Genomic DNA, 15,563 nt, shown 5'->3' with positions numbered 1-15,563 from the left:
TTTTCCTGTGGTCATGTATAGATGCGAGAGTTGGACTGTGAAGAAGGCAGAGTGCCGAAGAATTGATGCTTTTGAACTGTGTTGTTGGAGAAGACTCTTGAGAGTCCCTTGGACTGTAAGGAGATCCAACCAGTCCGTTCTGAAGATCAGCCCTGGGATTTCTTTGGAAGGAATGATGCTGAAGCTGAAACTCCGGTACTTTGACCACCTCATGTGAAGAGTTGACTCACTGGAAAAGACTCTGATGCTGGGAGGGATTGGGGGCAGGAGGAGAAGGGGACGACCGAGGATGAGATGGCTGGATGGCATCACGGACTCGATGGACGTGAGTCTGAGTGAATTCCGGGAGATGGTGATGCACAGGGAGGCCTGGCGTGCTGCGATTCATGGGGTCGCAAAGAGTCGGACATGACTGAGCGACTGAACTGAACTGATTGTCAGCATGTTAACACTTTTTCTAGTTGCTTCTTTAAATAAAGTTTGATAGGTAAAGCATTTGTAAAGATGGGATCATACAGACTTATTTTGACTTGCTTTTTTCCCCATTTAATATAGTTTACATGTTTTTTTAATGTTGCTATTCTTTTCAGATAGTATTTCACAAATTTTAGACAGATTACAGCCTTCACAGTTTTGGACAAATCTGCATACCATTTGTTCTTTTGTTGTATATTTTAAAAATCTTTTTTCTTAAAAAAAAATCAGAAAAGGGTACTATTTAGAGATTGGTTACTGGAAAAAAAAATACCATAGAAACAAAATGTATAATGAAATTCTAGCTAAACACTGTTAAGTAAACTGAACAAGAGACCAGTTCTTTGTGTTAAAAACAAACAACAAAATATATACCCATACACACCAAAGACATGATGGAGTTATTTTAAATTCCAAAAGTGTAAGTGACCCACACATTTATCTACACTAGAATGAGTATATAATTTTTGAAGTACTGTACAGCAGTGAAAGAGAATGAAAATATCTTTTGATATAATTGGGAGAACTGAAAGAAAACTGAAAAGGTAGTAGCAAGATGCAGTGTGAGCTCCATGCACTCTAATACCTTAATCAGGGGTTTCCAGTGCTGTCACAGTGAGAAGTAAAAATTATGTTCAGACCTAATCTACGTGGGCAGGTGTGTTTATGTCTGTATACTATATGCATGTGTTTATGTGTTGCTGCTGCTGCTGCTGAGTCGCTTCCGTCGTGTCCGACTCTGTGCGACCTCATAGACGGCAGCCCACCAGGCTCCCCCGTCCCTGGGATTCTCCAGGCAAGAACACTGGAGTGGGTTGCCATTTCCTTCTTCAGTGCATGAAAGTGAAAAGTGAAAGTGAAGTCGCTCAGTTGTGTCCGACTCTTCACGACCCCATGGACTGCAGCCCACCAGGCTCCTCCGTCCATGGGATTTTCCAGGCAAGAGTACTGGAATGGGGTGCCATTGCCTTCTCCGTATGTATGTGTTAGGTATATGTATTTGTGTCTGTTTCACATACATATACTTTCACACAACAGCCCCCAGTATACTGTATCCCATCACTGAGTGATCTTATATGAGAGCTTAAGAGAAACCCAAATAGACGTTTTGGCCCAACCCAATAATATACAAAAAAAGTCTACCATTTTTAACTGAGTTGCTATTATTATAAGAAATAAGCTTATATTATAAGCTATTATTATAAGAAATAGCCCAATTTCAGAGATGTTAAAATATTTTTTTAATGTATGTTGTAATTGATGAAATAGCAGATATATCCTGTGTTTTGTTCTTAGAGATTTCAGTTTGTTTTTTTTTTAATGCTGGTTATCCTTTAAATTGATACCGTGAGCTCCAACCTGCAGTTTGAAAAACACTGCATTCAAGTTTCAGAATATGATCCCTGACTCCTGCTGTACATAAAAGCCAGTGTAGATGAGTTTTAGATATAAGTATAAAAATTAAAATTAAACTTCTAGGCTACTATGCGAGAGAATAGATCTTTGTTATAAATACATTTGAGAAAAGGACTCTGTTCTAAAATATGTAAAGTTTCTAGAAATCAGTAAGAAAAGACTGTCACTAAAGTGGCATTTTTTTTTCACTAAAAAATAGTGAAAAGCTTTAACTTTCACTTTACAAAAGATGTTATCCAAATGGCTAAGTTTACAAAAGGTCCTCAACCTCATTAGTCACCAGGAAAATGCAGATTAAAACTACAGAGAGATACTACTATATACCCAACAGAATGTTAAAATTAAGCAAACAGGAAAAAAAAACACCCAAAGCCCATAGCTGGTAAGGAGCAATAGAACTCATATAAACTGCTGATGGTATTGATGACTGGGTAATATTACTTTAGAAAAGTGGTAGTATACATTTTATAACCTAGCTGTTCTATCCTAGTATAGATCTAATGAAATATATATCTATATACACCAAAAGACATGACAGTTATTTTAAATTCCCAAAGTGGACGTGACCCACACATTCATTTACAGTAGAATGAGTACATGATTTTTGAAACACGATACAGCAGTGAAAGAGAATGAGCTACTGCTTAGAGATCTCTAAATCACAGTCTTAAGCAAAAGAAGCCAGACTCAAAACAGTATTATACAATATGCTTCCATTTATGTAAAACTGGAAAATATGCAAAATGGAGCTATGATGATATTTAAAAAATAGAGGTTACCCTTAGCGTGTTAACCACTGGGCAGTGTTTGGGGTCCTAGTAATGTACTTTATGTTGTTCTGAGTACTGGTTACATTTGAGAATTAAGCTCTTCACTATGTTATGCTAAGCTAGTTAAGCATAATAAAGCTTAACTAGTTAAGTTTTGAAAGAACTTAAATTTTCTCCTGTTGTATCGTGTTTTTAAATGACACCATAGTGTTGAACATTTACATTACTTTCTATTTTTCCATGTTATAAATTGTGTAGGTTTACAATTTTTTAGGATAAGTTGCTATAAGTTATGTTCAGTGTTATGTAGTAATTTTTGAAGTTATATGTTGATAAATACTCTCTGAAAGGTAGCAATTTATAATCCTATCAAAGATTAAAATATATAAGAATTAAAGTTGCAAATTTAAGAGAGGTGAAAAATTGCATCTTTTTTTGTTATTGTACTTTTTCATTTTTGGCAGCCATTTTAATTTCTTGTTTTGTGATATTGGTAGTTACTCTTTATTTGCCTATTAAAGTATTAATTTTGGTTTCCTAACCAAGAAATTCTAGTTCTTTTGGTAGCTGCTCTTAGGATTCTTTTTATCGATAGTATATATTGGTATATGAAATGAGGTAGCATTTAACATTTTTTATTATTATTCGTTTAAAAAATTTTTTTGGCCACACACAGTGTCATGTGGGACCCTAGTTCCCCAGGGGTAGAACCTGTCACACCCCTTGCATTAGAAGGAGTGTTAACTACTGGACCGCCAGAAAAGTCCCTAACTTTTATTTTTAATGCTCTTTCTTGGAAGATCCCTCTTCCCCTTATTTGAAATTCTAACTTCATCATATGCAAATTGTAAGTGTAAATGAATCTGTTTCTTGACTTTCTGTTTTGTTTCATTGGTCTTACTTTGTCAGTACCACACTACTTTAATTATTGTGACTTTAAGAAAAATTTTAAATAGGCATAAGAAATAAAGTTTGTGAGAAAAGGAAGAAACATCTCCCTTATTTATTCTTCCAGATGCCTTAGTACAGTCTTGTCTCGTAATGTTAATAACAGCCATTAAAAACTTGAGTGGAACTGTAGGTTGGGCAAGTTGGAAGGAAGCGCACTACACTAGTAATATCACGTACAGTAGTTTCAGTCAAACTCCCAGTGGATTTAAAATTTATCACTACTTTCTATTGTAGAAAGAAAACCACTGGTTTGTTCCTACATTTTAATGTTTGTGTGGAGGGAGGAGAACATTTCTGATTAAGTTGGACTTATTGGTGGCTGGAATCATTGTATGAAAACTAGAGTGCGTAGATACATACATGGCGCATAGAGCTTCCTTCTGAGTCGCAAGAGTGGCATGACAGGTAGCGGCTGCTTTTCTGGACAAGTTTGTCTCCTCTTTTTCCAGATGAATGCATCTGGGTTTCCACTGATCTCATTCTCCAGCAGTATGTTGGTTAACACTAAGGGGAGGAATTGTAGGCTAGGTTAGGGGCCAACCTGGCATTAACAGTAACAACTCAGAGGTGTTTGATACGCCTGTGACAGTCATTGTTCCATGCATTTATCTTTAGTTTATGCAGGTGCTAGTTGGCAGACTAAATCTAGGCTTTTCTGCTTGGTCTGATCTCAGACGGATCATCTCCTCCTGCTTCCTGACTGTGTTTGAGATTTCTCCTCTGGCTTGACGCGCTGTCTTTTTTTATTTTTTATTTTTTTAATGTTCCGTGGAAAATCAAGTGTTGTTTGTTGGTTGGTCTGTTTGATGTGTCGAAGGTGAAAAGGTGTTTAAATTTTTTTTAATATTTCTAATTTTTTTGTACTTTTTGGAATTTTATTCATTATATAAAAGTACACATTATCCTTTTTATAGATTTTTGCCTTTTAGAGAGGTTTAAAGCCCTGTGTGTTATTTATTGGTTTGACTTGAGTATTGCTCTCCTTGCAGTAATGACTTTCGCTTTCCTTTTAATTTGATTTTTCCTGTTAACATGTTTTTGCTTATTGCTTTTAGCCTTTTTATGTGATTTTTGTTATGCTTACCATTGTGGGCAGGGGAATGCCCGGATTCAATTTCGTTTTATTAAAAAAATACTGGTTATAGCCCATTAAATTGATTTCATAGGCTACAGCCAGCAGTTGGAAAACACCTGAGAGAAGTATTTTTCTGTATAGAAAGTTCATTTATTTCTGAGTACAGCAGACCTAGATCTGAGCCCCACGTTTCTTATTTACTGGGTAACTCTTAGCCAGTTACTTCTTTCTCTGACCCTCAATTTCTTCTGTAAAATTGGAATATCTACTTTCATATTTTTTCTGAAGAGCAAAAGATAACGTAGGAAACAAGCCTGGAGCAGGGACTAAATAAAGCTGTCTGATAGCATTTTGCACCATGAATCTGTTGCCCTTAATTTCTTAAATCCAAAAATTTAAAACCACAGGATAAAACGGTAGAAGGCCCCCATGTTTTCTGAGGTCTTTCCTCAGGTTTTTAGTTTTGCTTTGGTTTTTGTTTTTGCTTTGCCTCAGGAGTAAAGATGTTTCTGATATGAATCTTACACTGATAAGCATTTATCATGAAGCCAGAATGCAGAATTTGTAGCATTTTAAAAGTAGGAAGTTGATTCCTCTTATGTAACTCTTTAAAGTAGAGAATTTTCCAAGTGAAGCGTATTCTGTGTTAGTTGGTGGCACCTACTGGCAGAGATGAATCACTGCTTAGAGCCTGCCTCGCCTTTCCAGAGACTAACCCCATGTGGCAGGCTGGGGAGGTGACTGGAAATAGGAGAGGAATGCATTGTGTGTAGCAAAGTGGACATTCCCTTTGCCCCCAGAAAGGGTTTGTCTGGTGAAGTCGGAGGAGGGGGGTCATGCGGTGTTACTGCCCTAGTCAGGGTTGTGCAGCGCTCTTATTAAGAGCTTGTGAAAGGGGGTGGCCATATCCAACAAATTTGGGAAAGCTAGGTTAAACTAACCTAGCCTCATTTTTTAACTAAGAGGTATTACTAAAGAGATATCTTTAGTGTCTCTTTTCTGATCAACTTATTTTTTATCGAAGGATAGTTGCTTCGCAGAGCTCACCTCTAGTGTCTTGATGAGGTGTGCCATCGTCTCTGGGAGTGGGGTCGGGGCACCGCTCATGTGACGCACCACGTTTGTCAAACATAATTAGGCCATAGGATCCTGTTTTCTCTGAGCATCGCTTGTGTTAACCTGGAATACTCTTTGGAAATGATCTTCTGGTTAGTGTAGCTTGAGAGGAGCATTTTCATTTTGGCATCTTCTCCTGAAAGTGACCAAGTGAAGGTGCTCAGTCGTGTCCGACTCTTTGCGACCCCGTGGACTGTAGCCTACTACGCTCCTCCATCCACGGGGTTTTCCAGGCAAGAGCACTGGAGTGGATTGCCATTTCCTTCTCCAGAGGACCTTCCCGACCCGGGGATCGAACCCAGGTCTTCTGCATTGTAGGCAGACGCTTTACCGTCTGAGCCACAAGGGAAGTCCTTTTATAAGAGAAGGAACAGACATTAGATTCTCATGGTATTTGGTAGTTTGGAAATACCTCGTGTTGGGACAGAGTCTGTTAACAGAGGTATCAGTGCTATTTCCTTAGGATGGTGGTACTACATGGACTACATCATTTTGCCTTAGCAGTAATTTTAAAGCAGAGATAGACATAAAAATTACTGGGAGAACTTTAAATCAAAGTGAAACACATGAACCTAGGCTCCATCCACCCTGGCCTCCTGTTCGGTCAAAGACATGCTTTGTTATTTTATCACATTTGAGACACCTTCAAGATCTAATGAAAACTCTGGATCTTTCTGGAGGAATGTATACACACTTTCGTGTATGACTTCATGATATGTATCACCCTCATGCATACCCCGAAGCCCAAGAATCTCTAGTATAAAAAACTTCTTATATCAAGGTTTCCTGTATAGGAATTGAATGGCAAGCAGGATTTATCCCAGAATTTAGATACACGTGTACTCCATGAATTACTTGACCGTAGATTAAACTGTGTTTAAAGAAATCACATATTGACACAGGGGTCAAAGGAAAGAAGCCTGAAGAGAAAGGCCAGAACTGAGATGGCAGTGTTTTTTAGTGTATTTTCCCAGGAAGGTGAGTTTAGGCGCTCACACCCCTAGAGCAGTGGCTCTCACGTGGAGGGGCCAGTTTTGTTGCCCCGCATCCCCTATCCCCAGCCCCTGACATTTGGCAGTCATTTGGAGATGCTTTCTGGCTATCACAGTTAGGGCTGGGGAGGGATTTGCTGCTGGCCTCTAGTAGGGAGAAGCCAGGAATGCTACTTAACATCCTGTATTGTACATGACAGCCCCCCCTCCCCCGCAACAGGAAATTAATCCGGCTCCAAATGTCACTAATCCTAAGGCTGATCTGCCTTAGAGTCTGGCTGCTGCTTGCTAGATTGTGTCTTCTGTTGGTGGTAGGAAGGTCTATGCGTTTTATATGCATGTGGTGCTTCTTAGTAGGTGTAGGAGGAAAGAGATGATGATGAGAAGGTAGGAAGTGATTAAGCCATGTTGGTGTTTCCAAGGACTTTCCTTTCCCAGAAGTGTCGGAGGCTTAAAGAGGACTTCAAGTTTCAGATTGGTTTACCTCATGGTTTAATCTGAGAGCTTGGATATAGGAAGCCGCCTTTCTTTTCTCCTGAAAGGAAGGCTTATTGTTTGTTCTTACTTCACCCTTGAACTTGTGACCTTTCATCTATTAAACCTTTAAGAAATAAAAGTCAAAGTGATTAAAAAAGAAAAAAATTCCTGTGGCTCAGAAAATTCTACTCTTGCTGTCCATTCTTATTCCCACATACAGCAGGTGGCGGAAGGTAATGGGGACTAGGAAAGGCATATATTGTGTTTACCAAAAGCGGGCATTTCCTCTGTCTCCCAGAGTCTTCATGTGGTGACGCGGGAGGAGGAAGCAATCATGCGTGCTGCCCACCCAGTCCAGGGCTTGCCAGTACGCGGAGCTCTTAGTTAGGGGTTGTAAAGCGGAGCAGGGAGGTGGGTGGCCACATCCAGTAAATCAGGGAAAGCTGGACTGAACTAATCTAACCTGACTTTTTAAACTGTGAGACGTCCAGAGCCTTGAATATCTTTGGAGAAGGAAATGGCAGCCCACCCCAGTAACCCTGCCTTGGTGAATCCCATGGGCAGAGCAGCCTGGTGGGCTACAGTCCGTGCGGCCGCAGAGTGGAGCGCCACTGAGTGCCTATCAGCGCTTCAGCATCTGGGTGGTGTGCGTGTCGGTGGTGCGGCGGGAGGGAGGGAGGAAGGAGGGGGAGGTAGCGCGGGGAGAGCCCGCACGGGAGCCTGCAGCGCTTCGCAAGCTCCGCAAGCTCCGCGAGCTCCGCGGGACCCCAGGGCCCTTTTCACTCTGAGCGTCTCTCGCATCGCCTCGACTGCTGTTTGGAAAAGGTCCTCTGATCAGTGTTGCAGCATTTTCCCCTTTGACATCTTCTGCTGAAGACTTTATAAGAGAAATTGAAAAAATATGTATTCTAGCCCCCACAGTACTCTCTTAAATACAGTTTTACTAAATTGTATGTGTGTGTTTATCCCCTTTTGTCAAGCCTTAAGAGAATAGTTGCTATTTTTATGGGGGCGGGGGAAGTTTCCTTCTTAACTCTGTAAATAAACACTGTTTCTCTGTTTTGGAGTGACTGGAAGGAAGAATTAAATTTTCTTCCTGGAAAGACAGTTGTTTCTTGCATGGTCTGCCTGTCTTTTTGTTTCCTCCTTGAGTGAGGAAAGTACTGAGGTAGCTTATGTCAGAATAGCTCCGGCGGATGCAGGCTCCCATATTTTTGAAGTTTCGAGTTCATGCTCGCCTCTTCACGTTTTTTCTTGCCACTCTTTCAGAACCCGGGCCGTGGTGGTGGTATGCGTTGCCATGCCTCTGTGACTACCCGTCACACCCCAGGGGCCTACTGAGACACTGTTCCCCCTTTCCCGCTGCTTCCACTTGCTTTGTTCCCCTGTGGAAACCTGCCAGCTTTATTAATCCATAAGTCCTTCAAGATGGCAGTGAAAGGGAAATAGTTGCAGAGAGGAATACTACTTCTGTTTCCGTATTCTTCATCCCACTTATTCCATTCAGGATCATTTTTCACTGCCACCACTCTAGACCTGCTTGGGATGCTTGGACGCACTGCCTTCCTTTCTAACTCACAGTCGACTTGAACATATGGAGTCCTGCCCTCCTGCCCTCCTTCGGCATTGCAGACCTTGGTGTTCTGTGATCTGTAAGGTTTTACCGAGGAAGCCAATGGCTTTTCCCTATCCGGCAAGCATCTGGACTCTTTCTTTCAGAGTCTGAGGTCAGAAAATCGTGAGACAAGAACACTTAGGGGAAAGTAGCAGGGTGTGAACAGTTTTTGAACACCCGTTACACACCCGCCACTGCACTGGTGCTTTCGATCCCCGCGACTTTGGGTGGTTTGTTTTTGTCCATGCATGGAACAACCTGCGCAGGATGTCTCTCTCTCTCTCTTTCTCACACCCCCCCACACACACACACACACCCCCACACACACCCACACACACACACACACACACACACACACACACACACACACACACACACACACACACACACACACACACCCTCCCTCTCTTCCTACCCCCCCACCCATTCTCGCCTCTCTCTTTTCTTCCAAAGCCTTTGACTTTGCTACTCCACCATTCTACATCTCTGATCAGACCCTGCTGTGAGGCCTGTGGACCACTGGTGTCACGCGGTGATTCTTCTGCCACCACCTACGTTGGGTGTTTTCAGATGGATTGTTTAGAAATACTGTATGTGTCTTTTAACATTTTACAACTTGAAGAATGTAAAGGAAAAAGAGGGAAAATTTAAGAGAGAGGTTTATCCTCTATAGGCAATAAACAGGGTCTTGTAAACGCTTAACTTCAACAGATCTACAGGATCTTTTTGGCTAATATGCTGTGGACAAATGTTGTGGTCTAAATTATATACCCCAATCTTGAAATTTTAGATTTGGGAAGAGAGGGACTGCCATCCGTAAATGAGTTGTTCTTCCTTTCAGAGTACAACTCTCCCACTTCCCCTTCTCATTAAGTTTCCATTTAGCTATTAGGTAGGAGCTTCAAAAGGGAAAATCCAATCATGTATAATCTCCAGTTAATGGGCATCTATTGAGCGACTGGGTCACCAGAAAGAATAATTACACAGTGCCTCTTTGTGCAGTAAACACAAAAATCAAAAGCTAATGCATTCCCAAGGCAAGCCAGATTGTTACTGGCTAACAGCATCCTCCTCTTAAGGGAAAAGGCTGGGTACCCACCGTGCTTGCTAGGGGAGACTGCAGAGCCATTCCTAAGAAACAGGACTGTCAAGGGAGGAAGGAGAGAGGCAGGGGGGCTTCCAGGGCTTTGTCACTTCTAACTGCTGGTGGCTGGGGTGGGTTACTGAATAGCAGACATTCTAGTAAATGTTTTGTGCAATCATCAGGAGCTTAGTGGGTCTCTGGGGCTTCTTTCCATGAGTTACAAGAGTAACAGCAATGATTGAGGTAGTTTCAGCCCCACTCCCATAATTCAATTCAGCCTGTTTTCTCAGTATACCCTACCTTCATAAATAGAAGGTTTATGCTTGCTTTTGTCCAACCACTAACTATTAATTTATGAAAGATAAAAACACTCCTGTTGACCCAAAATGGCATGTGTTAGCCATAAGTCAAACAGCTCTTGGGTTGGTATTGGTACACTCTAGTTTGGGTTTTCAAAGTTACATTTTGGTGTAGTTATTTAGGATTTGCAAAACTCGGCATAATTCAAATAACCTGTTTTTCCCCCCTTAGAACACTTCAGTTATGGAGGATCAAAATGAAGATGAGTCCCCAAAGAAAAATACTCTTTGGCAGGTAGGAATGGCGGCGCACAGAGAAGATAGCGACTGACTTACTGCGGCTGAGATGCTCCCTCGGCTCCTGTCCTCAGTGGAGCTCAGAGCCAAGGGCTTCTTTCTTCTGTGCAGTTTTGCTAGTTTCAGAGTCCACCCTAATTTATCTTCTGTTCCTTAGGGAAGTGTCATTATCAAGATTTTGGGAGTTTACACAAGGTTCTGAAGTTGGCTGCAGCCCAAAGATAGTCAGTCTTCGGGGTCACTGTCTAAGCCACGAATGTGGCGGTGCCCTTTGTCGCCAGAGTGGAACCTGGCCAGGCACCAGTGTATGCACTGGCCTCTTCTCCCAGCCACCACCCTTTCCCCCCACTTCGTTTTTAACGTTTGTCTTTTCCTTTTAAATTCAGTTTCCTTTTCTCCTGGCTCTGTTTTAGTTTGCCAGTTGCCCTCCCTGTCCCCCCAGTTTTTTGGTAAGGTGGGCGATGGAGAGCATGTACATTTCATGATTTGATGTTTTCCATCAACCATTATGGTACACATAATTTTCCTTTCATGAAGATACAGCTGCAGGCAAAACAAATCTAAATCCAAAAACAGTAATGATTAATAAAGAAAATATTCTCTGGGTTCATTTGAGTTGAAGCAAAGGAGTACTTTAGTTATTAACAAGAATAAAGTGTCCCCAACAAATTTAAGAAGAAAAGTAACAAAGTGGAGCAATTCTAGGAAGATCTCTCTGGGCCAAGCAGGTGGCTAGAAATAGAAATGGAGAGTGTGCTGTGGAGTTAAGCACATGCTGTCGTTCCAGGGGGAGCTGTGCGCAGACTGACTTCTGTTCCCTCCTTCACGTTTGGTATTTTGCATCAGGATTCTCTTAATTTACTATTGATTTTTCAACTCACAGTGGTTCTCAACACTAGTTTTCAGGCCTTTTTTTTCATCTGTCTTTCAATAGACTAGTTCATTGTATATCTGTGCTCTAGGGGGGCTAGAGGGCTAGGAACCCTTCTGAAAATGAAATAATAACCCTTTTGCTTATCGAGTGAGGTAATGAGTGTGAAAATATTTTGTGAATTACAAAGCAGTACACAAATGCTAGTAGTTACGATACTCATATTTAACCTGTTAGGAACATAGTTATTTTGGCTAATTATTATGAAAAAATAGAGGAAGAAAAGGGGAAGGAGAAAATACACAGCTTTCTCTCTCAAGATGAGGCACTTCTACCATTTTCATATTTATTCTTTACTCTGTCTTGGTGTGTACCCCTTAACGCAAATTATTGTGATCGTATGCTATATAAAATTCTTTTGTTCCCGATACTTCATAAACATGTTCTCTTATTAAAATCTTACTTTATAAACCTAATTTTAATGGCCGCTTTATAGTACTTTGTGTAGATGTATTATAATTCACTTGAACCAGTTGCCTGTAACTGGGTAGTTTTTTTCTAACTTTTCTTTATTATAACATTATGGTGAATATTCTTATGCCTAAAAGTAGCAAAGATGCTCCTATGCTAGCTGATTTTCACCACAGCAAATAATTTTCATTTCATCTGACTGTTTTGAACGCTGATGTTTTGGTCCTGTTTGGTATGAATGTTTTACCACAAGCAACGTCAAACATCTCCGCTCAGTGCTGCCCCCTGGTGGTGCCTGGTGTCGGTGAGCTCTCCACCACCCGAAGAAGGCAACGGGAGAAAATTAGGAAGTGGTGAGATAAATGAGGAGGGAGATAAGACTTTCCAGGTTTATACCTCTAAATGTCGACAAAAGAACTTGCTTCAGATATGGGAGGTTTTTAATATTTTACCAAGGAAGGTCAAAGACTCTGCTGGATATTTACCAAGGATGTTTCCTTTCGGGGATGGGTTCAGTCTGCTCTGTTAGGGGATATGCTGATAACAGAAGCTCTTGGTTCTTGCCAAGCAAGACTTCTGAGACAAGCTCCTAGTGGAACTAGCGAACGTTTGTGACAGAACCCTTCAGTTTTCACAGTTCTCCTGTCTGTCATTCCTTCTGGTTACACATGAAGAGGCTGTCAGAATAGGGATGGACACATGGCCTGACAATGTTTGACAAAAGTATGGAGGTTTTTTGTTTGTGAACAGGGAAGTTGCTGAGCCTTATCAGAAGCAGCTGTGGCTTCAGTCTAGGGATTTAGATTTTTTTGGATATTGTCGTCCAGATGCAGTGTATGCAGTTTCAGTCTTTAAAGAATGTACTGGTTGTATGCACGGGCCATGCAGGCTTGATGAGAGATGCAGCCGTTAGGATAGGAGTCTGTGGGATATCCACAGACAGACCGAATAAGATGAGGAACTTCTCAGGCATATGTGCTTTGTCTGGGGTAACTTTCAGAGTCGGTGATCAGAAAGAGGGAGTGAAAGTCTATAAACTATTTTGTCAGCAGTTTAGCAGCCCTGGAAATAATACAGAGGCGATTAAAACTGTTAGGTAAAACGAAGCTGTTTAGATTGAATTGCTGTCTGGTTTCTCTGTTACAGAGAGCAGTGGTTTTCAGTGTGAGGTCCCTGAAGTGCAGTCTTTAGAGTGGCAGCATCAGCATCATCCAGGAACCTGGTAGACGTTAGCTCAGGGCTCTATTCCAGAGTGGCCCCTGGCAGTCTCTGTTAATATACTCTTTTGTTATCTGATGTGTGCACAAGTGTGAGAAGTGTTTGCATAAATGCATATAGCTTTACCTTTCAACTCTGAGCAAGGAAGACAAACCATTAATAGTCAATTGCCACTTTGCCAAGTTGAACAGGTTTTCTAAGATGGTCTTCTCCAGCATCAGTTAACTGATAACATGGTTTGGGAATAAGCATTGGAGGAGGATAATTTAGGACACCATTTAACTTTACAAAGGATTCTGACTTTGTCATTTACTTTAGTGACTAATCTGAGTACATGATCTCTGAATACATTTTAAATTATTGCCTGAATTAATTAATAAAGGAATGATTTGGCTTTAAGATAAAACTGGCATTTTAAGTATAAATACACACGGCAAAAATATGTTTCTGATGAGAAGACTATTTAGATTCGTTTTCCTTGTCAAACTAATTACTCTTTTGTTTTTCTAAAATAGATAAGTAATGGAACATCATCAGTGATCGTCTCCAGAAAGAGGCCATCAGAAGGAAACTATCAAAAAGAAAAAGACTTGTGTATTAAATATTTTGACCAGTGGTCTGAATCAGATCAAGTGGAATTTGTGGAACACCTTATTTCACGAATGTGTCATTACCAGCATGGACATATTAACTCTTACCTGAAGCCCATGTTGCAGCGGGACTTTATTACCGCTTTACCAGGTAACCATGTTTGTCTGTAAAAATAGCTGAAAAGTGGGAGAATGCCCATCCCAAGAGCCTAGGTGGAGCCGAGTAGGTGTTCGCAAAGTGAATGAGCGAGTGGGTATAGTGTGAGACAGCCTTTCTTTGGGACACACACTGTATTTTGATACGTGGTACTAGAAGAGGAATTATAATTTAGCATCTATCTAGGAACTGTAGGCAGTTTCTGTGATTAATAGTGTTGACCACTGGTTAATACTGTTGCTACATTGATTAATGCTATTATATATTTTTTTGATGTGGTCTCTATACAATCTGCATTTTGCCTTTGTAATACAGTATTTATTTTTTAATAGACAGTTTTTCCTGCAGTGTTTGGAAAGTGTCCTCAAATCTGAGATGTTCACTTATATCTGAAGTGACATTTAGGGAATGGCAGCAGAGCATTGGTGAAATTGATAGCATGTCTCAGTAACTTTCTTGAAACTTCCTTCTGCATCTTCTCGCGCGCCGCCTTGCCCCCTTGGTCTCTCCTCCTCGCCCCCCGCTGTTTACTTTGCACAGACTACTCTCACAGCACTTTGAGGTTCACAGCAGAGCTGAGCAGAAAGTAGTTTTCACCAGCCCCCTCCGCGCCCCCAGCAACCACCAGCACAGCCTCCGCATATTAGAGCGTACAATTTGTTACGGTACGGGAACCTACCTTGACATGTCATGATCACCCAGAATACATCCTTTAAGGTTCACCCTTGATGTTGTCCGTTCTGTGGCTTTTGACAAATAGGTAGTGACACATATCTGTCGTTATAGTGTCCTACATAATTGTTTCACGGATCTGAAAACCCTCTGTGCTCTGCCTGTTCATCCCCCTTTGATTTTTTGATCACTTGTTAATTCTTTTCCCTCGTTTTAAAATTGTCTTGTTTTAAATTTGTCCAGGTAGAATAGAGAGGTTTCACTCTGGAAGAGAATTTGAGAATGCTGCCCAGAAAGCTTTCCTCTCCCGTGGTCAGGGCAGCCTGAGAGTTACAGCTGCCATGCCAGGATTGGCCTAGATAGAGCCAAGGGTAAACCGGTAGCATTGCTCCCAGCCCTCCCCTTTGCGAGAGCTTCTGGATGGCTCCTCAGAGGGTAGCTTCTCGCTTAGCCTGGCTGATGCACAGCGTGTTGCTGGCGCTAGTGGTGAAGAACTTGCCCACCATGCAGGAGACACAAGAGATGTGGGCACCATCCCTGGGCCAGGAAGAGCCCCTGGGGGAGGAGATGGCAGCCCACGGAGGATCCCACGGACAGGAGCCTGGCGGGCTACAGTCCACGGAGTTGCAGAGAGTTGGACCCGACTGAGGAGACTTAGCAAGCACGCGTGCACAGTGCATCTCAGCTCCGCAGTCTAAGTATTTCCCGCAGTGAATAGGCCCTGGGCTCATGTTCCAGGCCTGAGACCTGGGGCTGCAAAGGGACATGCCAGCCTGTCGTTTCTAACCTCTCTTTCAGAACTTGTGAGTTCACTTTCCACAGTGGTAGTATTTAAGGATATTTGAGAGTTAGCTTAGGAAAATTTGAGCCTACTGTTCTTTTTGTGCTGAAAATAATAGCATTTTTTTCCTCATTTCTTGAATTAGTATTTCTGGGAACCCTCTTTTTTTCTAGAATCATAGTATTTAATTGCTGAAAGGGACTTTGGGTGTCACAGTGCTGTTTTTTCATTAGATAG

The 15,563-nt window shown here is 41.5% G+C and overlaps 1 protein-coding gene and 1 non-coding gene across 8 annotated transcripts in view; one reads left to right on the top strand and one right to left on the bottom strand.

The window, feature by feature from the left end:
* The window catches only part of FBXW11 (F-box and WD repeat domain containing 11), a 130,630-nt gene that overhangs the window by 77,952 nt on the left and 37,115 nt on the right, over positions 1–15,563 (top strand). For 5 of the 7 annotated variants that reach the window (XM_018065494.1, XM_018065488.1, XM_018065493.1 and 2 more), the window contains 2 exons: positions 10,502–10,564; positions 13,642–13,867. In XM_018065494.1, coding sequence (XP_017920983.1) covers positions 10,514–10,564; positions 13,642–13,867 — 277 coding nt within the window. In that variant the 5' untranslated portion in view covers positions 10,502–10,513. The remainder of the gene's footprint in view (positions 1–10,501; positions 10,565–13,641; positions 13,868–15,563) is intronic. The other 2 variants (XM_018065495.1, XM_018065492.1) reach the window with 1 other exon arrangement.
* On the bottom strand, positions 6,080–6,151 carry TRNAC-ACA. Its single transcript has one exon. It is a non-coding gene; the product is annotated as a tRNA-Cys (tRNA).

The sequence above is a fragment of the Capra hircus genome, chromosome 20 (genome assembly GCF_001704415.2).
Source record: "Capra hircus breed San Clemente chromosome 20, ASM170441v1, whole genome shotgun sequence".
Lineage (NCBI taxonomy): Eukaryota > Metazoa > Chordata > Mammalia > Artiodactyla > Bovidae > Capra > Capra hircus.
This window is presented reverse-complemented; position numbering and strand designations above follow the sequence as displayed.